Genomic DNA, 25675 nt, shown 5'->3' with positions numbered 1-25675 from the left:
AGGCTTGTCTTTCCTCATTAAAGAAAGTGCATATGACTTTTTAGGTAGATAAACAATCTATCACTTTTAGTACACCCTCAATTAATAGTATACACATATATGGAAGTTTCCAGATATCTCATATTTTCTCTGAGGAAATTGACTACAGTTTGAAGTAAATTATGTCTACAAACTTTAAAATAGTGGCCATAAAACTCAAATTCCTACTGAAACCAGGGAACTAAAATAAATTAATTTAGAGGGCTGGGAATACTCTAAGACACTGTGGGATCACAATTCTATAGGGGACAGAAGAGTGCATGCTCTGTCTATGGGTAGCCACTACTTCTCTACTTCATCTAGCTGTGCTGAGCCAGTAAATATGTGGGACCAGATCTTTTGCTAGATATTTCTTTTCAGAGTACCTACTAGAAATTCAGATTTTATGTAAAAACCTCAGGTTTTCAAAGCTCTGGGCAGACCGAATAAAATATATTTGGCAGCTTTTGCTGGCCAGTTTGCAGTCCTTGCTTTCAAAGCAGTGTGATGTAGGGGGGCCTGGGTGGCTCAGTTGGTTAAGCGTCCAACTTAGGCTCAGGTCATGATCTCATTGTTTATGAGTTTGGGCCCCGCGTCAGGCTCTGTGCTGACATCTCAGAGCCTGGAGCCTGCTTTGGATTTTGTGTCTCCTTCTCTCTGCCCCTCCCCCTCTCGCACTCTGTCTCTGTTTTTCTCAAAAATAAACATTTTTTGGTTCGACCAGTTCCGGAAGATGGCGGCGTAGGAGGACGCGGGGCTCACAGCGCGTCCTGCCGATCACTTAGATTCCACCTACACCTGCCTAAAGAACCCAGAAAACCGCCAGAGGATTAGCAGAAGGGAGTCTCCGGAGTCAAGCGCAGACCAGAGGCCCACGGAAGAGGGTAGGAAGGGCGGCGAGGCGGTGCGCGCTCCACGGACTGGCGGGAGGGAGCCGGGGCGGAGGGGCGGCTCGCCGGCCAAGCAGAGCCCCCGAGTCTGGCTGGCAAAAGCGGAGGGGCCAGACAGACTGTGTTCCGACAGCAAGCGCGACTTAGCGTCTGGGAGGTCATAAGTTAACAGCTCTGCTCGGAAAGCGGGAAGGCTGGAGGACAAAGGGAGGGAGAGCTGCTGAGCCCCCGGACGGCAGAGCTCAGCTTGGCGGGGAACAAAGGCGCCAGCGCCATCTCCCCCGCCCATCCCCCAGCCAAAATCCCAAAGGGAACCAGTTCCTGCCAGGGAACTTGCTCGCTCCGCGCAAACACCCAACTCTGTGCTTCTGTGGAGCCAAACCTCTGGCAGCGGATCTGACTCCCTCCCGCTGCCACAGGGCCCCTCCTGAAGTGGATCACCTAAGGAGAAGCGAGCTAAGCCTGCCCCTCCAGCCCCCGTGCACCTTGCCTACCCACCCCAGCTAATACGCCAGATCCCCAGCAACACAAGCCTGGCAGTGGGCAAGTAGCCCAGACGGGACACGCCACCCCACAGTGAATCCCGCCCCTAGGAGAGGGGAAGAGAAGGCACACACCAGTCTGACTGTGGCCCCAGCAGTGGGCTGGGGGCAGACATCGGGTCGGACTGCGGCCCCGCCCACTAACTCCAGTTATACACCACAGCACAGGGGAAGTGCACTGCAGGTCCTCACCACGCCAGGGACTCTCCAAAATGACCAAACGGAAGAATTCCCCTCAGAAGAATCTCCAGGAAATAACAACAGCTAATGAACTGATCAAAAAGGATTTAAATAATATAACAGAAAGTGAATTTAGAATAATAGTCATAAAATTAATCGCTGGGCTTGAAAACAGTATACAGGACAGCAGAGAATCTCTTGCCACAAAGATCGAGGGACTAAGGAACAGTCATGAGGAGCTGAAAAACGCTTTAAACGAATTGCAAAACAAAATGGAATCCACGATGGCTCGGCTTGAAGAGGCAGAGGAGAGAATAGGTGAACTAGAAGATAAAGTTATGGTAAAAGAGGAAGCTGAGAAAAAGAGAGATAAAAAAATCCAGGAGTATGAGGGGAAAATTAGAGAACTAAGTGATACACTAAAAAAAAATAATATACGCATAATTGGTATCCCAGAGGAGGAAGAGAGAGGGAAAGGTGCTGAAGGGGTACTTGAACAAATTATACCTGAGAACTTCCCTGAACTGGGGAAGGAAAAAGACATTGAAATCCAAGAGGCACAGAGAACTCCCTTCAGACGTAACTTGAATCGATCTTCTGCACGACATATCATAGTGAAACTGGCAAAATACAAGGATAAAGAGAAAATTCTGAAAGCAGCAAGGGATAAACGTGCCCTCACATATAAAGGGAGACCTATAAGACTCGTGACTGATCTCTCCTTTGAAACTTGGCAGGCCAGAAAGGCTTGGCACGATATCTACAGTGTGCTAAACAGAAAAAATATGCAGCCGAGAATCCTTTATCCAGCAAGTCTGTCATTTAGAATAGAAGGAGAGATAAAGGTCTTCCCAAACAAACAAAAACTGAAGGAATTTGTCACCACGAAACCAGCCCTACAAGAGATCCTAAGGGGGATCCTGTGAGACAAAGTACCAGAGACATCACTACAAGCATAAAACATACAGACATCACAATGACTCTAAACCCATATCTTTCTATAATAACACTGAATGTAAATGGATTAAATGCGCCAACTAAAAGACATAGGGTATCAGAATGGATAAAAAAACAAGACCCATCTATTTGCTGTCTACAAGAGACTCATTTTAGATCTGAGGACACCTTTAGATTGAGAGTGAGGGGATGGAGAACTATTTATCATTTCTCCTGGAAGCCAAAAGAAAGCTGGAGTAGCCATACTTATATCAGACAAACTAGACTTTAAATTAAAGGCTGTAACAAGAGATGAAGAAGGGCATTATATAATAATCACAGGGTCTATCCACCAGGAAGAGCTAACTATTATAAATGTCTATGCGCCAAATACCCGAGCCCCCAGATATATAAAACAATTACTCATAAACATAAGCAACCTTATTGATAAGAATGTGGTCATTGCAGGGGACTTTAACACCCCACTTACAGAAATGGATAGATCATCTAGACACACAGTCAATAAAGAAACAAGGGCCCTGAAGGATACATTGGATCAGATGGACTTGACAGATATATTTAGAACTCTGCATCCCAAAGCAACAGAATATACTTTCTTCTCGAGTGCACATGGAACATTCTCCAAGATAGATCATATACTGGGTCACAAAACAGCCCTTCATAAGTTTACAAGAATTGAAATTATACCATGCATACTTTCAGACCACAATGCTATGAAGCTTGAAATCAACCACAGGAAAAAGTCTGGAAAACCTCCAAAAGCATGGAGGTTAAAGAACACCCTACTAAAGAATGAGTGGGTCAACCAGGCAATTAGAGAAGAAATTAAAAAATATATGGAAACAAACGAAAATGAAAATACAACAATCCAAATGCTTTGGGATGCAGTGAAGGCAGTCCTGAGAGGAAAATACATTGCAATCCAGGCCTATCTCAAGAAACAAGAAAAATCCCAAATACAAAATCTAACAGCACACCTAAAGGAAATAGAAGCAGAACAGCAAAGGCAGCCTAAACCCAGCAGAAGAAGAGAAATAATAAAGATCAGAGCAGAAATAAACAATATAGAATCTAAAAAAACGGTAGAGCAGATCAACGAAACCAAGAGTTGGTTTTTTGAAAAAATAAACAAAATTGACAAACCTCTAGCCAGGCTTCTCAAAAAGAAAAGGGAGATGACCCAAATAGATAAAATCATGAATGAAAATGGAATGATTACAACCAATCCCTCAGAGATACAAACAATTATCAGGGAATACTATGAAAAATTATATGCCAGCAAATTGGACAACCTGGAAGAAATGGACAAATTTCTAAACACCCACACTCTTCCAAAACTCAATCAGGAGGAAATAGAAAGCTTGAACAGACCCATAACCAGCGAAGAAATTGAATCGGTTATCAAAAATCTCCCAACAAATAAGAGTCCAGGACCAGATGGCTTCCCAGGGGAGTTCTACCAGACGTTTAAAGCAGAGATAATACCTATCCTTCTCAAGCTGTTCCAAGAAATAGAAAGGGAAGGAAAACTTCCAGACTCATTCTATGAAGCCAGTATTACTTTGATTCCTAAACCGGACAGAGACCCAGTAAAAAAAGAGAACTACAGGCCAATATCCCTGATGAATATGGATGCAAAAATTCTTAATAAGATACTAGCAAATCGAATTCAACAGCATATAAAAAGAATTATTCACCATGATCAAGTGGGATTCATTCCTGGGATGCAGGGCTGGTTCAACATTCGCAAATCGATCAACGTGATACATCACATTAACAAAAAAAAAGAGAAGAACCATATGATCCTGTCAATCGATGCAGAAAAGGCCTTTGACAAAATCCAGCACCCTTTCTTAATAAAAACCCTTGAGAAAGTCGGGATAGAAGGAACATACTTAAAGATCATAAAGGCCATTTATGAAAAGCCCACAGCTAACATCATCCTCAACGGGGAAAAACTGAGAGCTTTTTCCCTGAGATCAGGAACACGACAGGGATGCCCACTGTCACCGCTGTTGTTTAATATAGTGCTGGAAGTTCTAGCATCAGCAATCAGACAACAAAAGGAAATCAAAGGCATCAAAATTGGCAAAGATGAAGTCAAGCTTTCGCTTTTTGCAGATGACATGATATTATACATGGAAAATCCGATAGACTCCACCAAAAGTCTGCTAGAACTGATACATGAATTCAGCAAAGTTGCAGGATACAAAATCAATGTGCAGAAATCAGTTGCATTCTTATACACTAACAATGAAGCAACAGAAAGACAAGTGAAGAAACTGATCCCATTCACAATTGCACCAAGAAGCATAAAATACCTAGGAATAAATCTAACCAAAGATGTAAAAGATCTGTATGCTGAAAACTATAGAAAGCTTATGCAGGTAATTGAAGAAGATATAAAGAAATGGAAAGACATTCCCTGCTCATGGATTGGAAGAATAAATATTGTCAAAATGTCAATACTACCCAAAGCTATCTACACATTCAATGCAATCCCAATCAAAATTGCACCAGCATTCTTCTCGAAACTAGAACAAGCAATCCTAAAATTCATATGGAACCACAAAAGGCCCCGAATAGCCAAAGTAATTTTGAAGAAGAAGACCAAAGCAGGAGGCATCACAATCCCAGACTTTAGCCTCTACTACAAAGCTGTCATCATCAAGACAGCATGGTATTGGCATAAAAACAGACACATAGACCAATGGAATAGAATAGAAACCCCAGAACTAGACCCACAAACGTATGGCCAACTCATCTTTGACAAAGCAGGAAAGAACATCCAATGGAAAAAAGACAGTCTCTTTAACAAATGGTGCTGGGAGAACGGGACAGCAACATGCAGAAGGTTGAAACTAGACCACTTTCTCACACCATTCACAAAAATAAACTCAAAATGGATAAAGGACCTGAATGTGAGACAGGAAACCATCAAAACCTTAGAGGAGAAAGCAGGAAAAGACCTCTCTGACCTCAGCCGTAGCAATCTCTTACTCGGCACATCCCCAAAGGCAAGGGAATTAAAAGCAAAAGTGAATTACTGGGACCTTATGAAGATAAAAAGCTTCTGCACAGCAAAGGAAACAACCAACAAAACTAAAAGGCAACCAACGGAATGGGAAAAGATATTTGCAAATGACACATCGGACAAAGGGCTAGTATCCAAAATCTATAAAGAGCTCATCAAACTCCACACCCGAAAAACAAATAAACCAGTGAAGAAATGGGAAGAAAAGATGAATAGACACTTCTCTAAAGAAGACATCCGGATGGCCAACAGGCACATGAAAAGATGCTCAACGTCGCTCCTCATCAGGGAAATACAAATCAAAACCACACTCAGATACCACCTCACGCCAGTCAGAGTGGCCAAAATGAAGAAATCAGGAGACTATAGATGCTGGAGAGGATGTGGAGAAACAGGAACCCTCTTGCACTGTTGGTGGGAATGCAAATTGGTGCAGCTGCTCTGGAAAGCAGTGTGGAGGTTCCTCAGAAAATTAAAAATAGACCTACCCTATGACCCAGCAATTGCACTGCTAGGAATTTATCCAAGGGATACAGGAGTACTGATGCATAGGGGCACCTGTACCCCAATGTTTATAGCGGCACTCTCAACAATAGCCAAATTATGGAAAGAGCCTAAATGTCCATCAACTGATGAATGGATAAAGAAATTGTGGTTTATATACACAATGGAATACTACGTGGCAATGAGAAAAAATGAAATATGGCCTTTTGTAGCAACATGGAAGGAACTGGAGAGTGTTATGCTAAGTGAAATAAGCCATACAGAGAAAGACAGATACCATATGGTTTCACTCTTATGTGGATCCTGAGAAACATAACAGAAACCCATGGGGGAGGGGAAGGAAAAAAAAAAAAAAAAAAGAGGTTAGAGTGGGAGAGAGCCAGAGCATAAGAGACTGTTAAAAACTGAGAACAAACTGAGGGTTGATGGGGGGTGGGAGGGAGGGCAGGGTGGGTGATGGGTATTGAGGAGGGCACCTTTTGGGATGAGCACTGGGTGTTGTATGGAAACCAATTTGACAGTAAATTTCATATATTAAAAAATAAAAAAAAAAAAGGTAAAAAAAAATAAATAAAAAAAAATAAATAAATAAACATTTTTTTAAAAGGAGCATGGTATAGAAAAATCACTTGCTTAGAGATCAAGAGAGCCACAGATCTTGTCTCTTCTGTCTAAATGTGTAGCACATCTGTTGACCTTATTATGTTCTCATGAGAATAAAAGAGATATGACAATCTTTGGGGGAGATTTCAAAAAATGGTTCCCTAATATACAGTAGAGGAAGAAGGTGATGAATTCAGGGGCAGTATCTTGAGTTAGGAGTTGGGAGACTTCTGACATAAATTTTCTATGCAATCTTGGCCAAATAATTGTACATCTGAGCGGCTAATTTTCTCATCTGGTAAATGGTGGTGGTGGTGGGTAGTAAAGTAGAGCAGTTCAGACTCCCAATATATTATGTAGAAAAAAATAGCTTCACTATTAATTGAAGGGATGAAAAGGAATGGCTCCCTCTTATCTTTCCTTCTACTAACCACCAGCACTTTCCTTAAGTTCCTTAGAGTCCAGTTTCAAATCCATTGGAGTGGATCATCTCAAAGTTTGACTATAAAATGCTCTATTTTAAGTAATTTTCTCTATTTGAATAATTAGCAAATGTAACACTTTATTTGGTTACCTTCACATCAGAGGTAGGACTTACTATGTGACATTTGATAGTGAATTTTCAATTTATCTTCAAAATGACTAAAATACTTAAATCCAATGGTTCTGTGACTTCTTAAGCAGACTCCTCACTTTGTAATATTTTGTTACCTTTTGTCATGTGTTTTGTATGCTGTTTATCAATTGTTAAATATGATTCTGTGGTCCAAGTTTAGGTTTCAAATGTAAGAATTCCATATCTCTGATTCTTCTACTAATCTGACTCTAATCAGAGAAGGGTATGGGTGGCAAGCATTGCTATTAACTTTGTTGCCTTTTGTCCACACACTACAAGTTAGAAGAATCAAAGTATGAAAATGTATTTATAATTATTACAGATTAAAAATGATCTTGACAAAGTAGAAATATCACCTTCCCTCACTTATTCAATTCTTGAGTCTCAACTGGTGCAGAATCAATTTCTAGTCATAACTTGTGTATGGGGGAGAGTCTTCCTACAGTCAGGATAACTGGCGTTCTGATCATGTGCAGCAATGATGATGATTGGATCTGCTAAGCTGTGTAGAGACCCTTACTACTTTATCACAATATGATATAGGATCTTGGTAATAGTTTTATTGGTGGTAGTGGTGTATTGAATATAGTATCTGACCCAGTGTTCTTGAACATGTATAAACCCATTTTGTCAGTAGCTTTATAAGAATGTGGTTGTTAGTATATTTCAGCCACAAAGATAAGTTCTAGTGAATTTCAGGCCCTTTATTCATAGTTTTAATTTCACAGCCAAACTTAGAAATGGAGAGAGGCAGCAAAAGGTAATTTCAAGAGACTAGGAGGTATCAGAGGGAGATAATCATTCTAGGCCAACTCCAGGAAACCCAAATTACAGCTGTTTTATACTGATTTGATAATATCTGTAGCATCATCTGCTTATTTAGTCAAATTTTCCAAAATGTTGATTACTTGGAAAAGTATAAGGAAATCTAAAATAAATTGACACAGAATGAACAAATTCAGCAGTATAGAAGTCACACTTTTTTTGAATGTCAAAAATAATGTATATGCATTTAACTTGTCTATGAAGTCCTAGAGCCATAGCTAGTGTTAGGCAGTATTGTAAAATACATTCTCACACCTGACCAGACAAAGAAAAAAAATTTTAAAGTTAAGTGAACTCCTAATTTCTAAGAAATGTTAAAATCCTTAATAACAGAACAGTTAATTCATGGACATTTATATATTTATTGGATAATTGTAACAAGAATGTTTCAGTATTTGGTAATTTTATTTCATTTAATTTTTTAAATATTTTAATGTTTTTATTTATTTTTGAGAGAGGGAGAGACAGAGCGAGTTGGGGAGGGGAAGAGAGAGAGAGAGAGGGAGACACAGAATCCAAAGCAGATTCCAGGCTCTGAGCTGTCAGCATGATGCAAGGCTTGAACTCACAAGCCATGAGATGACCTGAGCTGAAGTTGGATGCTCAACCTGGGTTGGGTGCCACTCAGGCACCCAAGTATTTGGTAATTTTAAAGTCTAAACTTAAATAATCTATGGATCTCAGGTAATAGAAGATGTAAATTATTTTTTTGAACTTAATATAATTATATACATATGGTGACAGCCAAAAAAGTTCTGTTGACTTCAGAAAGTTTTGTAGAAACTTTGGAAAGAGAGGATATCACTACTAAAAGGAAAAATAAAATCCTCGAATCCAGTAACATATAGCCCATTGAATTAAGGAAGTATGCATTATCATTGACTTAGTATGCATGAATATATTTTACTTTAAGAAAGTGTCATTTCAAAACAGGTTGGGTGAGTGAACTATAAAGCAAAATCAAATAGTTTTGACAGCCAAACGACAGAACACAAGAATAGGTGAAAAAAAGGTTCACTTTCCTTTACTCCCACCTCCTTTCCCTAGCATCCCCAGATATATGTTTGCATTTCTGGTTTATTTAGTAACCTTTCTGCAGACCTTTAAGCAGAAAAGAGTTACCTTTCAAAACAAACAAGCAAACAACAAAAAAACCTGAAAAGAGACTTTTTTCAATTTAATTTTTTAAAATTCCAATAAAATTAACACAGTGTTATATTAGTTTCAGGTGTACAATATAGCGATTCAACAATTTTAAACTCAGTGCTCATCACGATAAATACACTATTAATCCCCTTCACCTATTTCATCCATCCCCCACCCACTGGCCCTGTCATAACCATCTGTTTGTTCTCTTAGTTGAGATTCTCTTTGTCTCTTTTTTGTTTGTTCATTTTTTTCTTTTATAAAAATTTTTTAATGTTTATTTATTTTTGAGAGAGAGAGCGTGAGTGGGGGAGGGCAGACAGAGAGGGAGACACAGAATCCGAAATAGGCTCCTGGCTCTGAGGTGTTAGCACAGAGTCCAACGCGGGGATCTAACCCGTGAACCACAAGATCATGCCTGAGCTTAAGCTGGACACTTAACTGACCGAGCCACCCAGGTGCCCCCCCTTTTTTTTCTTAAATTCCTCATATGAGTGAAGTCATATGGTATTTGTCTTTCTCTTACTGACTGACTGGAGGAGACTTCTAACAAAAATGCTATTGCGAGAGATTACAGAAGGATGATGAACCAACTATATATATATTTGTAGTGGGCATTATAAGGAGGTTCCTATTTCTGTACTACCAAGAAAGTGTGCTAAAGCTCAAAAGAGCCAAATTGCAGTCCTTATAGTTTTTTTAAAGCATATTGTTTTATTTTATATGTACTTTTTCAGTTTTAGTTTTAATTCCAGTATACCTAACACAGTGTTATATTATATTCAGGCATACCGTACAGTGTTTCAACAATTCTATACATTACTCAAGGATCATCAGTACTCTTAAACTCTTCACCTATTTCACCTATTCCCCTACCCACCTCACCTCTGGTAACCATTAGTTTGTTCTCTAGTTCTCTAGACTCTAGTTAAGAGTCTATTTTTTTTTTTTTGTTTCTCTTTTTCTAGGTTCGTTTGTTTTGTTTCTTAAATTCCACATATGAGTGAAGTCTTATGGTATTTGCCTTTTTCTGATTGCCTTATTTCACTTAGCATTATACCTTCTAGATCCATCTGTGTTTTGCAAATGACAAGATTTTATTCTCTTTTGTGACTGAGTACAATTCCATTGTCTATATATACTTCATCCTCTCTATCCATTCATCTATTGATGGACACTGGGTTACTTCTATAATTTGGCTATTGTAAATAATTCTGCAGTAAACATAGGGGAGCCTATATCTTTTGAATTCATGTTTTTGTATTTTTTTGGGTAAATGCTGAACAGTGGAATTACTGGATCATAGGGTAATTCTATTTTTAATTTTTTGAGGAACCTCCATACTGTTTTACACAGTGGCTGCACCAATTTGCATTCCCACCAACAGTGCACAAGTGTTCCTATTTCTCCACATCCTTGCCAACATCTGTTGTTTCATGTGTTGTTGATTTTAGCCATTCTGGCAGGTGTGAGGTGATATCTCATTGTGGTTTTGATTTGCATTTCCGTGATGATGAGTGATTTTGAGCATCTTTTCATGTGTCTGTTGACCATGTGGATGACTTATCTGGAGAAATATCTGTTCATGTCTTCTGCTCATTTTTATTTGGATTATTTGTTTTCTGGATGTTGATTTTGTTAAATTCTTTATAGATTTTGAATACTAACCCTTTATAGGATATGTCATTTGCAAATATCTTCTCTCATTCTGTAGGCTGCCTTTTAGTTTTGTTGATTGTTTCCTTTACTGTGAAGAAGATTTTTATTCTGGTGTAGTCCCAGTAGTTTACTTTTGCTTTTGTTTCCTTTCCCTCAGGAGACATATCTAGAAAAATGTTTCTACGGCTGATGTTAGAGCATTTACAACCTGTGCTCTCTGCTAGGATTTTTATGATTTCAGGTCTCCTTCTGAAGGTTTTTTTCCATTTTTAGTTTATTTTTGTGTGTTGTGTAAGAAAGTGATCCAGTTTCATTTTTTTGCATGTTGTTGTCCAGTTTTCCAAACACCATTTCCTCTTTTTCATTGCATCTTCCTGCCTCCTTTGTCAAAGATTAAATGACCGTTTTTTCATGGGTTTATTTCTGGGCTCTCTATTATGTTATATTGATATATGTGTCTATATTTGTGCCAGTACCATACTATTTTGATTACTATGGCTTTGTAGTATATCCTTAAATCTGGGATTGTGGTATTTCCAGTCTTGTTTTTCTTTTTCAAGATTGCTTGGGCTATTCAGGGTCTTTTTTGTTTCCATGCAAATTTTAGGATTGTTTGTTCTAGTTCTGTGAAAAATATTTTTTGTATTTTGATAGGGCTTGCATTAAATCTATAGATTTCTTTGGGTAGTATGGGAATTTTAATAATATTTCTTCTCCCAATTCATTCGTATAGAATATCTTTTCATTTGTGTCAGCTATAATTTCTTTCATCAGTGTATTATGGTTTTCAGTGTAGAGATGTTTCACCTCCTTGGTTAAGTTTATTTCTTGGTATTTTGTTCTTTTTGGTGCAATTGTATGTAGAATTATTTTCTTACTTTGTCTTTATGCTTCTTCATTATTAGTGTGCAGAAATGCATTGGATTTCTGTATACTGATTTTGTATCCTGAAACTTTACTGAATTCATTTATCAGTTCTAGTAATTTCTTGTTGCAGTCTTTTGTGTTCTGTCTATATAGTATCATGTCATCTGCAAATGGTGAAAATTTTACTCCTTTCTTACCAATTTAGATTTCTTTCCTTTTGTTATCTGATTGCTGTGGCTAGGACTTCCAGTACTATGTTGGATAAACGTGTTGAGAGTGGACATCCTTATCTTGTTCCTGACCTTAGGGGAAAAGCTCTAAGTTTTTCAGCATTGTTTATGCTGTTAGCTGTGGCTTTTTCATATAAGGCCCTTATTACATTGAGGTATGGTCCCTCTAAACCAATTTTGTTGAGGATTTTTATCATGAATGGATGTTGTACTTTGTGAAATGGTTTTTCCTCATCGATTGAAATGATCAAGTGATTTTTATCCTTTCTCTTATTGATTTGATGCATCACACTTATTCATTGGTTAATATTGAGCCACCTTTGCATCCCAGGAATAAATCCCACTTTATTAAGTTGAATGATTTTTCAAATGTATTATTTGACTTGGTTTGCTAATATTTTGCTCGGGATTTTTTCATCTGTGTTCATTGGAGATATTGGCTTGTAGTTCTCCTTATCTGGTTTTGGTATCAGAGTAATTCTGGCCTCATAGAATGAATTTGGAAGCTTTCTTCCTCTTTTACTTTTTGGAATAATTAGAGAATAGGTATTGATTCTTTCTTATAGGTTTGGTAGAATTCACCTGTGAAGCCATCTGGTTCTGGACTTTTGTTTGTTGAAAATGTTTTGATTACTGATGCAGTTTCATTAATAATACTTGTTCAAATTTTCTATTTCTTCCTGATTCAGTTTTGGGAGGTCATATTTCTAGGAATTTGTTTCTTTTAGGTTGTCCAATTTGTTGGCATATAATTTTTCATAATCTTCTCTTATAATCCTTTGTGTTTCTGTGGTGCTGATTGTTATTTATCTCCTTTCATTTTTGATTTTCTTCATTTGAGTCCCCTCCCCTTTTTGTTTCTGATGAGCCTGGCTAAAGGTTTATCAATTTTGTTGATTTATTTCAAAGACTCAGTCCCTGAGTTCATTGATCTGTTTCATTTCTTTTTTATTTTCTATTGAAAGTTTTTTAAATTTATTTTAAGAGAGAAAGAGACACACACACAGAATCTGAAACAGACTCTAGGCTCTGAGCTGTCAGCATGGAGCCCGATGCGGGGCTTGAACCCACAAACTGCAAGATCATGACCTGAGCCGATGTCGGATGCTTAACCAACTGAGCCACCCAGGCGCCCCCTTTTTATTTTCTATTTAATTTTAGTTCTGCTTGACTCTTTCTTTTTTTCCTTCTTTCTACTGTTTTTAGGCGTTGTTTGTTCTTTTTCTATATCCTTTAGATGTAAGGTTAGATTGTTTATTTGAGATTTTTCTTGCTTCTTGAAATAGGCTTGTATTACTGTGAACTTCCCTCCTAGAACCACCTTTGCTGCGTCCAGAATTGTTCTGACTGTTGTGTTTTCATTTGCATTTATTTTCATGTAATTTTTATTTTTCTTTGATTTATTGATTGACCCACTCACTGTTTAGTAGCATGGTATTTAAAAAAATTTTTTTAACGTTTATTTATTTTTGAGACAGAGAGAGACAGAGCATGAATGGGGGAGGGTCAGAGAGAGAGACACACACAAAATCTGAAACAGGTTCCAGGTTCTGAGCTGTCAGCACAGAGCCTGACGCAGGGCTTGAACTCACAGACCGCGAGATCATGACCTGAGCTGAAGTCGGGGCTTGAACTCACAGACCGCGAGATCATGACCTGAGCTGAAGTCGGACGTTTAACCGACTGAGCCACCCAGACGCCCCTAGTAGCATGGTATTTAACGTCCATGTATTTGTGTTCCTTCCAGGTTTTTTCTTGTGGTTGATTTCTAGTTTCATGGTGTTGTCATTGGAAAAGATGCATGGTACGACTTTGATCATTTTAAATTTGTTGACACTTGTTTTGTGGCCTAATATGTGACCTATTCTGGAAAATGTTCCATGTGCACTTGAAAAGAATATGTATTCTGCTTTTTTAAGATGGAATGTTCTGAATATATCTGTTAGATACATCTGGTCCAATGTGTCATTCAAAGCCACTGTTTCCTTGTTGATTTTGTTTGGATGATCTGTCCATTGATGTAAGTGGGTATTAAAGTACCCTATTATTCTATTACTGTCAACTACTTCCTTTGTTATCAGCTGCTTTATGTATTTGGGTGCTTCCATTTTGGGTCATAAATATTTACAATTGTTATATCTCCCTGTTGGGATTTTCTCTTTATGTAATGTCATCCTTTGTCTCTTGTTAACATCTTTGTTTTAGAGTCTATTTTGTCTGATATAAGTATTACTACCCCTGATTTCTTTTCACTTCTAATTGGATGATAGATGTACACTAGAGGGAATGAAGAATAGACTAGAGGAAGCAGACTGACATAAATGTTTCTCCATCCCTTCACTTGTAAACTGCATGTGTCTTTAAGTCTGAAATGAATCTCTTGTTGGCAGCATATAGATAGGTCTGGCTATTTCTTCCATTTTTTTCAATGGTACATATAGCCAATTAACTTTCAAAGTCATTATGGATACATGTATGTTTATTGCTATTTTATTACTTGCTTTATGGTTGTTTTTGTAGTTTTCTCTCTTCTCTTGCTCTCTTCTCTCATAGTTTGCTGGCTTTTTTTAGTGACATACTTGGATTCTTTTTATTTTTTTGCCTATATATTACTAGTTTTTCATTTGTGGTTATCATTAGGCTTGTATATAACATCTCATGCATATGGCAGTCTATATTAAGTTGATGGTTGCTTAAGTTTGAACCCATTCTAAAAGCACTAAATTTTTATTCCTCTTCCCTGAACATTTTAGATATATGATGTAATACTTTATATCCTTTTATATTGTGAATCCTTTGGCTGATTTTTATAGGTATAATTGATTTTAATGCTTTTGTGCTTCCTACTTTTATTACTCTTGCTTGTGGTTTTCTTTCCACTCAAAGAATCCTCTTAAACATTTCTTGTAAGGCTGGTAGTGGTGATGAATTCCTTGAACTTTTGTTTATCTTGGAAACTTTGTCTCTTCCTCTATTCTGAATGATAGCCTTTCTGGATAGAGTATTCTTGGTTGTAGTTGTTTTTTTTTTTCTTTTCTTTCAGCACTTTGAATATATCATGCCACTCCATTTAATCCTGCAGTTTCTGATGAAAAGCCAACTGATAGCCTTTGTCACCACATTTTGCCATTTTAGTAACGTGTGTCTTTGTGTGGACCTCCTTCGGTTGATTTTTTTTGGGCTCTCTCTGTGTCCCCCCAGATCTGGATTTCTGTTTCCTTCCCCATATTCTGGAAATTTTCAGCTGTTATCTCTTAAAATACAGTTTCCATCCCCTTTTCTCACTCTTCTCTTTATGGGATCCCTATAATGATAATGTTATGCTTTGTGGTGTCACTGAGTGTCTCTAAGTCTATTTTCATTTTTTTATTATTATTTTTGCTATGTCATGTTCAATTTGATTGCTTTTCTTTATTCTGTCCTCCAAGTCACTGATCTGTTCTGCTTCTTCTAATCTATTCTTTATTCCTTTTAGTGTATTTTTATTTTCAGTTATTGAATTCTTCATTTCTGATTGGTTCTCTTTTATGTTTTCTATCTTTTAAAAGTTTATTTATTTATTTATTTATTTAGAGAGCACATGAGTAGGGGAGGGGGAGAGAGAGAGGGAGAGAGAATCCCAAGCAGGCTCCACACTGTCAGTGCAGAGCCCAGTGTGGGGCTCAAACTCACAAACTGTGAGATCATGACCTGAGCCAAAGTCAAGAGCTGGTTGCTTAACTAACCGAGTCACACTGACATCCCCTATATTTTCTATCTTTTTATTGAGGGTCTCGCTGAGGATTTACACTCTTTGTTCAAGTCCAGTGAATTATCTTTATGACCATTACTTTAAGTTTTCTATTAGTCATATTACCTATCTTTGATTCATTTAATTCTCTTGCTGTGATTTCATCCTGTTTTTCATTTGGGTCATATTACTTTGTGTCCTCATTCTGTCTAGCTCTCTGTGTCTGTTTCTATGTGTTAGGAAAGTCAGGTAAGTCTCTGTCTCTTGAAAGAAGTGACGTTATGAAGAAGAGGTCCTGTCATGCCCTGCAATGCAATGTCCCCTGTTTTCCATAACCTGGCACATCAAAGGTGTCTTCTATGTTTGTTGCATATACCCTGCTATTACTGTGTCTGAGCTGTTTTTACCTTCAGTACAGTCATCTGAAGTGGCTCTCTTTGCCTCTTGTAGTCATGGTTTGGTCCCTGTGTTGTTAGTGAGTTTGAAGCTGCCTTAGGCTTGAGTTGAATCAGACCAGGCATTTGCCAGAGCTATGGCAGCACCAAACTGCAGGGCACTCTCCCTATCTTGTCCCTTGAGAAGCTGTCATTGGTGGGCGGGTCCTATAATCAGAGCAGATGTATATGCCTCTGCTGGGTTTGCAGTCAGAATTGCATGTGTGGGTATCTTCCTCTTTCCCTAGGGCAAGGATCACTTTGGAGTGGTGGTGGCCTCTGTCATGTTTGCTTCACCCTGCCGGACTTATGGCATTCCTTTGGATGGTCTCCTAACAAAGGCCTGTTGGAGAGGGCATGTCTATAGGAGAATGTGGGGTGGGGCGCACAGTGTCAGCAAGGTCTATGCTGCTGTACTGCAGGAGGTTACCTTCAGCCACCCTGGGAAAACTCTTCCCCAGTCTGGGATGGAGGGGATAGTCTGTAGATGAGCACAGGGGTGGGGCAAGATTTGTGGAGAGTATTCATCTGCAGTAGTTCCCACACTTGTCTGGGTAGGTAGGCTGTGGGGCAGGAGATGGAAATGCCCCCTGCCAGCTCTTTTTTTCTAGAAGTCCTCAAAGAGCTCTTCCCCAGCACCTGCTCTGACATTAGTAAATAAATCTCCTTCCTGTACACCCCAGGCATTTTTCAAACCGCTGCTTCTATGCTGTATTTCAGTGGGGCTGTTTGTTATGCTGTTTATTTAATGGCAGGCACTCAGGTTGCAATTGCCCTCTGGATCTTCCAGAGTGAAGTTGCTGAATTTTAAAGTTCCATGTGTTAAGCCCTACTGATTGTTAAGAACAAACATAGTTAGGTTCCTTTGGTTTTCAAAGCCAAATATTATGGAGATTCATCTTCCCACTTTGGGTTCCCCATGCCTGTCATGTTTGGTGTAGGGTCTGCTCCCCCTTTATTTTCTTTGCCCAAGGTATCTCTCCCTTCCATGGACAGTCCTACAGGTCAGTTTGACTTTCAACTATATCTCTGCCCTTTCTACCCTCTTTAATGTGGCATCTTTTCTACATTTATCTATGGAGAGTCTGTTCTGTCAGTCTTTGGGTCGTTTTCTGGCTTATTTACTCTAATGTGGATGTTATCTAGGTGTAACCATGGGACGAGGTGATCCAAGGGTCCTCCTACTCTGCCATCTTCTCTGGAAGCAATATGTTTTAGATTTCACTGTTCTTCACTAAGGAGTTTGGAAACAGTGGGAAATACTATACTACTGGAAAAAAATGTTTGCTTTCTTAATTAAGCTAATTTTGTGGGTTTTTTTATTAATCTCTTTTGCATGTGTTTATTTTGTGTGGATGTGTGTATGACTCTGTGTGTGTGTGTGTGTGTGTGTGTGTGTGTGTGTGTGTAACCCTTTTGGGGAGGATGTAAGATAGTTCATTATTGCTCCAGAAATAAATATACAGTGAGCTATGTGATTACATGGCTCCATGTTTAGAAAATTAAGGCATAAAACTGATATTGGATCACTGTCATCATCCTGTTGGCCAAATAAAAAAATTAAAAAAAAAACCTAGAAGGGGATTTTTTTTCCTCTGAAAGTATTGGAACACCCATTGGGATGGGAAGAAAGCTCTTGAGAGAGAGGAAGAAGACTCAATATTGCTGAATTTTTTTTTTTTGGAATTGTTATGACCCGAGGCCATTTTTATAAACAGAAATCTATAATCTTATTTCCTTGCTTTCATATATGGAAAAGCCCTAAACCACATGACTTTTCAGATTATTCTTTACCCAGTGGGGATTAGACCAGAAATATAATACCATTGTCCATATAATTTAAAACATTATCTAATAACAATTCAGGCTTTTCTACCTTCTTTGTGCTCTTCCTTGCTGGTGTTTCATTGTGTGTAACCTATCTAAAATTCTTGAAGAATTTAAGATTTTTGTGTGTGTGCAATATAATAAAGCCTTGATTAATTGGAAGCTAACTATCCAGAACTCTTGATTAACCAGTTTTATTTATTTATTTTTTGCTACACTCTCCTTTTAGAAGGAAGAGGCAAATGACAAGAAAACAAGCTGTTAACAGGTATTTATGTATTTATTTTTTTAAAATCAACTTTCTGGGAATGTCCTGGAGCCTGTACAAATTCAGCCCAACTTTAATAATTTTGTTTCCTGTACTATACTTATTAAGGTAGGAAAGTAGAGCCATTGAAATGTTTAAGAACAAATGTTGAATCTTTCTTAATCCTTGGTAAAAAGAAAAATGAAATCCAAATAGCTAATTAGATCCTGTCTATTTGAAGGTACTAGTTAATTTGTGTTGCTGTAGTTTCACTATTGACAGTAATCATTCATATCTCTTAACTGAGAATGGATCCTAGGGCCATCCAGTGGGGAGATGACTTCCAGCCACAGGAAGTAACTCCTTCCCTGGGAACTAAAGCAGAGTCTAGAGAAAGGCTACAAAATTGATGTGGGTTGAGTGAGGGTCACTGACATGAAAACCATGACACTTTGTAAAACAGTGAGAAGGTAATTCAGTCCCCTCATGACTCTGTAATGCTTAGGAAGGTACATTCACTTTTGAAGGGCAGCACTTCAAAAGTGCTATTAAGTGTGCTATAGTAATAGTGGAAAAAAAATAGGCCATCTATTCTTCTGTAATTATTCTAAGCATTAGGCATGGATATATTTTGTAAGCATGCTAGTAGTTCTAAAATATTCGAAATTATTTTTTTCTAAAAGTATATTTTTAAAAAATAGTTTGAAATCTAGGAAGATTTATGCTTGAAACTTCCTGAAATATCTATGACAATTTCAGTTGAATTGCAATCGGAGATACCATATTGCTCTAGGCTTTATACCTTTTAGGTTGTAATGGGGAAAATAATGGACAGTATCTCAGAGAAGCAAGGGAAGAGGAAGGCAACCCATCATGCTCAAGTACATTTTTTAAAAAAATTTTTTTTATCTTTTAAGTAATCTGTACACTCAACATGGGGCTCAAACTCACAACCCTGAGATCTAGAGTCTCATGCTCTACTGACTGAGTCAGCCAGGCATCCTATAAAGTTCATTTTGATATTGCCTGGCAATACTGCCCCCTGTTCTCTTCCCTGTACCCTTCTCAGGTTAAGTCACCTTTTGGGGACTTTTCCCAAATATCTTCAGGGCTGCCCTTGATAAATGTTTTATCCATATTTTTGTACAACAAAAATGTCATAGGGTTGTGGGGGAGAAGGGAACCACACCATGTGATTTATTCTGGATTTTCAACATAGAAAATTGAAAGCACTATGGTGATGTTTGTAATATCTGGGATATTTCCTATACCAAATGTTACTTTTAAATATCATGCTCACTAAATAATACCCAAGTGACCTGAAGCAGTGGATGCGCCTCCTTAAGTGCCAAACTTTCCATTGGACACTTTTGTGTTATGGGAGATTAGAACCCACTAGATTTCATTAATTAATGATTTTAACCGAAAAATTTAAATGGATTGAGTTTTGAGTTAAGGTTTGGGATTTTGAAAGTAATTTTTTAAAATTTTATATGAGTACAATTGAATTCAGACATTGAAATTTACTTTCATTGTATTTTAATTTTACTAGTAAAATGACATGCAAACTAATGCAATGCCCTCTTATTTAATTAATTATAACAGTTTATCACTATAGATTTATTTTTTTTCTAATTTTTATTTTTGAGAGAAAGAGCACTCAAGTGAGGGAGGGACAGAGAGAGAGGGGGTCCAAAGCAGACTCTGCACTGATAGCAGCAAGCCCAACATGAGGCTTGAACTCACAAATTGCGAGATCATGACCTGAGCTTAAGTCAGACGTTTAACTGACTGAGCCACCCAGACGCCCCGTATAGATTTATTTTATTTTATTTTATTTTATTTTATTTTATTTTATGAAATTTATTGTAAAATTGGTTTCCATACAACACACAGTGTGCATCCCAACAGGTGCCCCCCTCAATGCCCATCACCCACTTCCCACTCTCTCCCACCCCCCATCAACCTTCAGTTTATTCTCAGTTTTTAAGAGTCTCTTATGCTTTGGCTCCCTCCCTCTCTGTTTTTTTTCTTTCCCCTTGCCCATGGTCTTCTGTTAAGTTTTTCAGGATCCACATAAGAGTGAAAACATTTGGTAACTGTCTTTCTCTGTATGACTTAATTCACTTAGCATTACACTCTCCAGTTCCATCCACATTGCTACAAAAGGCCACATTTCATTCTTTCTCATTGCCACGTAGTATTCCATTGTGTATATAAACCACAATTTCCTTATCCATTCATCAGTTGATGGACATTTAGGCTCTTTCCACAATTTGTCTATTGTTGAAAGTTCTGCTATAAACATTGGGGTACAAGTGCCCCTATGCATCAGCACTCCTGTATCCCTTGGGTAAATTCCTAGCAGTGCTATTGCTGAGTTTTAGGGTAGACCTATTTTTAATTTTTTGAGGAAACTCCACATTGTTTTCCAGAGTGGCTGCACCAGTTTGCATTCCCACCAACAGTGCAAGAGGGTTCCCGTTTCTCCACATCCTCGCCAGCACCTACAGTCTCCTGATCTTCATTTTAGCCACTCTGACTGGCATGAGGATATACCTCAGTTTGGTTTTGATTTGTATTTCCCTGATGAGGAGTGACATTGAGCATCTTTTCATGTGCCTGTTGGCCATCCGGATGTCTTCTTTAGAGAAGTGTCCATTCATGTTTTCTGCCCATTTCTTCACTGGATTGTTTTTCAGGTGTGGAGTTTGGTGAGTTCTTTATAGATTTTGAATACTAGCCCTTTGTCTGATATGTCATTTGCAAATATCTTTTCCCATTCTGTCGGTTGCCTTTTAGTTTTGTTGACTGTTTCCTTTGCAGTGCAGAAGCTTTTTATCTTCATGAGGTCCCAAGAGTTCATTTTTGTTTTTAATTCCCTTGCCTTTGGAGATGTGTCAAGTAAGAAATTGCTGCAGCTGAGGTCAGAGAGGTTTTTATAGTTTTATTTTATATTGATCAGAGCACACATTACATATGTACATATATAGGTAGTGCGTTCTTAAATTTCCTGTGATCTGAGAAAAACCATTAAATGTTCTTAAAAGTATATGTACTGATTCACTCGCATAAACTACAGAGAAACAGGAGAGTTGCAAACTCTAATGCCTACTGAGGCAAGGCTGGTAAAGTAAATGAAAGACTATAAGCAATAGGGATTGGTGGGGACTATGGTGACCTAGAGAGTATGTATTCTTTCCAAAGGTGGCAGCTATTACTTAGCTCAACTTATTGCTACCATCTGGGAATGTAGGCCCAATGTTGTTAAGCTCTCAGTTTTTATTTTTTATTTTCATTAATTTTTTTAGAGAGAGAAAAGAGTGGGAGAGAGCAGAGGGAGAGGAGCATAGGGAGAGAGGGAGAGAAAGAATCTCAAGCAGGGTCCATGCCCAGCATGGAGCCTGATGTGCGGCTTGATCTCACCAACTGTGAAATCAAGACCTGAGCTGAAATGAAGAGTCGGTTACTTATCTGACTGAATCACCCAGGTCCCCCAGGTTCTGAGTTTTTAAGAGAAGCTGGGAATGCAGATTTTTACGTGAAATTCCCTAATTCTTCTTAAATGTTAGTAACCAACTCAATAAAAAGCAAAACAAAAACAAAAGAAAAGAAAAAGAAAGAAATACTATGCAGGTTAAGCAAAATCATCTGTGGTCTGCATCTAGCCCATGGGCTCTCAGTTTGCTTTAAATTGTAAATCCTCTAGGTATTGTAATTAAAAAAAAATCACAATATATTATAAATACACCCAAAGACCTTGATGACAGAAAAATCCATGTAAAGTGAATTAAAAATAAATGGAGTGTTGGGGTACCTGTGTGGCTCAGTCGATTGAGCCTCCGATTTCTGCTCAGGTCATGATCTCACAGTTTGTGAGTTTGAGCCCCGTGTGGGGCTCTGTGCGGACAGCTCAGAGCCTGGAGCCTGCTTTGAGTTCTGTGTCTCCCTCTCTCTCCCTGCCCCTCCCCGCCCCTGCTCACACTCTGCTATCTCTCTCTCTCTCTCTCTCAAAAATAAATAAACATTAAAAAAATTCTTTTTAAATAAAAAAATAAATGGAGTGTTTGTAAATAATTCTCCTCATACTCAAAATTGCGGCTATGCACTTCGTGATTTTTCCTTGCTATATGGAAATAGCCAGGATAATTCTTCCTTAACTTGGTTTGAAAATTATGATAAAATTATGAATATTTTGCTTTCATATTTATCAATGAAATGCAATATGAAAGATCATTACTTCCACATCCAAAGAGAACATTTAAATATAGGTTCTGTCACATAACATAATTAAAACTTCTGGTGTTTTAATAGGAAGAAAGCTATATATATATATATATATATATATATATATATATATATATATAGCATGTGTTCTTTTAATTTTAAGTTGACTTGTCCTTCAACAAATTTCCAATTTCTTCTAAAAAATTCCTTTATTTTTTATAAATGGTTAAAATAAGAAATAAAAGAAATGTAAGTAGTTAATAAAAGTTCATTTGAACTTTTAATTGGCATTGGCAAATATAAAACAAAAGTTAGTTATCTGAAATTTTATTAAGAAGTAACTCTGACTAATGTGAGACTTCACTTGTTTATCTGTCTTGCCTTGGACCTTAGAATGTAATCTCACTGTGCTACAATGCTTTTAATATTTGTATACCCCTTTCATCACTGGCAATTCGAAAGCATATTTGTCTAAAAAGGAAACAATTAAATTCCAGTCTTTCTAGGAAAAAAAGAAAAAAAAAACACCTCCACTGCTAAACCTGCTTTAATGGCTCCTATGATCTGCACCATATATCCTTAGGATAGTCAGTTAACATTGTCATTTGTGGTGAGAAACTTATCAGAGGATTTAAAAAAATAGAAAACTGAAAAAGAAAGATAAAGAATTCACAGTTCTTTTAACTAAAAATGCCCCTCCTTTGTCAACAAATTGTTCTAGTTGCAGATTTAACACAGGGATATATGAAAGATGAGAAATTGTTGGGCAATTGGTCAACACATATGACAATTTGCAAAATAAGTGATATTTACTTAAATAAAATTTCAGTAGACTGTGCTGCCCTCTCTAGATCGTCAAATAGTTTTGACCACAAGTAATCTGTTGTGTGATAAAGATGAACCATGTTTAAATATGCTAATTAATTACAACTATTGTGTAAAAACTCTAACTAGAAATTCTTAGTTAATTGATTAGTCCTTACAGGTAATTTAAGAAATGTTCTTTGATACAATAAACCAGTGTAGACATATAAATGAGATAATTCAGGAAAAATTTCAATAAACATCTACTTTCATTTTGCCAGGACATAATAATATCTAACATTTTCCAAACATGATATCCCAGGTTATTTTATTTTGTTTTATTTTATATTTTATTTTATTATTTATTATTTAAAAAAAATTTAATGTTTTATTTATTTTTGAGAGAGAGAGAGAGAGAGAGAGAGAGAGAGAGAGAGGATGAGTGGGGGAAGGGCAGAGAGAGAGGGAGATACAGAATCTGAAGTAGGCTCCAGGCTCTGAGCAGCTAGCACAGAGCCCAATGCTGGGCTTGAACACATGAACCGCGAGATCATCACCTGAGCCACAGTTGGATGCTTAACTGACTGAGCCACCCAGGCACCCCAATGTTATTATTTTTAAAATATTTACTATTTATTTTGAGAGAGAGAGAGAGAGAGAGAGAAACTGAGAGAAAGTGCAGGGTAGGGTCAGAGAGAAAGGGAGGGAGAGAATCCCAAGCAGGGCCCATGCTGTCAGCACGGAGCCTGATGCAGAGTTTGATCCTTTGAACCGTGAGATCATGACCTGAACTGAAATCAAGAGTCTGAGGCTTAACTGACCTAGCCACCCAGATGCCTCATATCCCAGGTTATGTTAGTTCATTTAATCTTCATAACAACCGTACAAAGTAGGTGGTATTATTCTGATCCTTGTCTTACAGATAATGGTACTGAGGCACAGAGGTTAAATGACTTATCTAAGGCCTCACGGCCAACAAATATCAGAACCAGCTTTTGAATCAAGTCTGTCTGATTACAAAGCTCATATACTTTGGATGAGTATATTTTATAACCTGACAACTGGAATCAGACTAATTACCAAAACACTTTAAATATCTATATCTATATCTATATCTATATCTATATCTATATCTATATCTATATCTATCTATCTGTCTATATTTACTAAAAAATGACATTATTCTGAAATCAATTTTGTAGCACCATTTTGATTGGGTAATAAACTAGCAAGATTAATTATAAAATAGCTCAAATACAAAGAGCAGGTTAATAATGAAAGATATTCGTTGACCAATAACCAAGTCTACATTTTGCTACATTTGATTCAGAACTCATTTTTTAAAAATGTATCTGTAAAGCATTATTGATATGACTAACACTAATCTCCTTTCTCTTCCATCCTTCATTAGAGTTAACCACTGTTTTAAAATTTGTGTGAATTATTGCTGTTTTTTAAATAATATGTGTGTTTATACACAATATGCAGTATTCATTTTTGTGTTTTTAAAATGTATCTAAATGGTTTAGTACTATATTATCCTTTTGTAATCATTGTTTTAACATGTTTTTGAGATTTATCCATGTTGATACATGCTGATTTAGTTCATTTACTTTTTAATTGTCCATTCTACTATTTAATTGCATAAGTATACCACAGTTGGATTATTCTTTGCTATATTGATGGACATTTAGGTTGTTTTCAATTTCTTTGTTATTACATACAGTGCTGTAAATGGACATCATGTTTTATTGTGACATTGTGGGAGAATTTCTCTGGGGTATAAACCTAGAAGTGAAATCACTGAGTTGTGAGCTATGCATATCTTCAACTTTAATATTTATTGCTAAATTGTTTTCCAAAAGTGTTCTGATTTACACTCCCACTAGTGTTATACAATAGATCCTATTTTCTCACATCCTTGCCAATGGAGTAGATATCTTTAACAAACAATTCCTTTTAAGAAAAAATAATTATATTATTGAATCTCATTCATGATTATACACAGAGATGAAACACTGATTCTGATCACTTAGTGCACATAACAATGTTTACTGAAACTATTTGTGTCATTATTCTTCATTTTAAAACATATGTAGTTCAGATAAGGATAAGAATACTATTTAAAATTTGTAAAGTATTTTCCAGGTTACAAAGAACTTTCTCATAAAGCCTCATTTGATGAGATAGTGTGGTATAGCAGGAAGATCTCTGGAAAGAGTCAGAGAAGTCCATGGACTTAAAACAACTCTGAAAATAACTCCGTGGCTTGGGATATCAATTGCCATATCTGTAAAATTAGAATGTTGGACCAAGAGATCTCTTAGAGACATAT

The 25675-nt window shown here is 37.3% G+C and overlaps 1 protein-coding gene across 1 annotated transcript in view; it reads left to right on the top strand.

The window, feature by feature from the left end:
• Positions 1-25675, top strand: part of DACH2 (dachshund family transcription factor 2) — an 845266-nt gene that overhangs the window by 242061 nt on the left and 577530 nt on the right. The window contains exon 2 of the mRNA XM_081792609.1: positions 18292-18330. Coding sequence (XP_081648735.1) covers positions 18292-18330 — 39 coding nt within the window. The remainder of the gene's footprint in view (positions 1-18291; positions 18331-25675) is intronic.

This window comes from Panthera onca, chromosome X, assembly GCF_046562875.1.
Source record: "Panthera onca isolate mPanOnc1 chromosome X, mPanOnc1 haplotype 2, whole genome shotgun sequence".
Lineage (NCBI taxonomy): Eukaryota > Metazoa > Chordata > Mammalia > Carnivora > Felidae > Panthera > Panthera onca.
The sequence above is the reverse complement of the archived record's forward strand: the minus strand, read 5'-3'. Positions and strand labels throughout refer to the sequence as shown.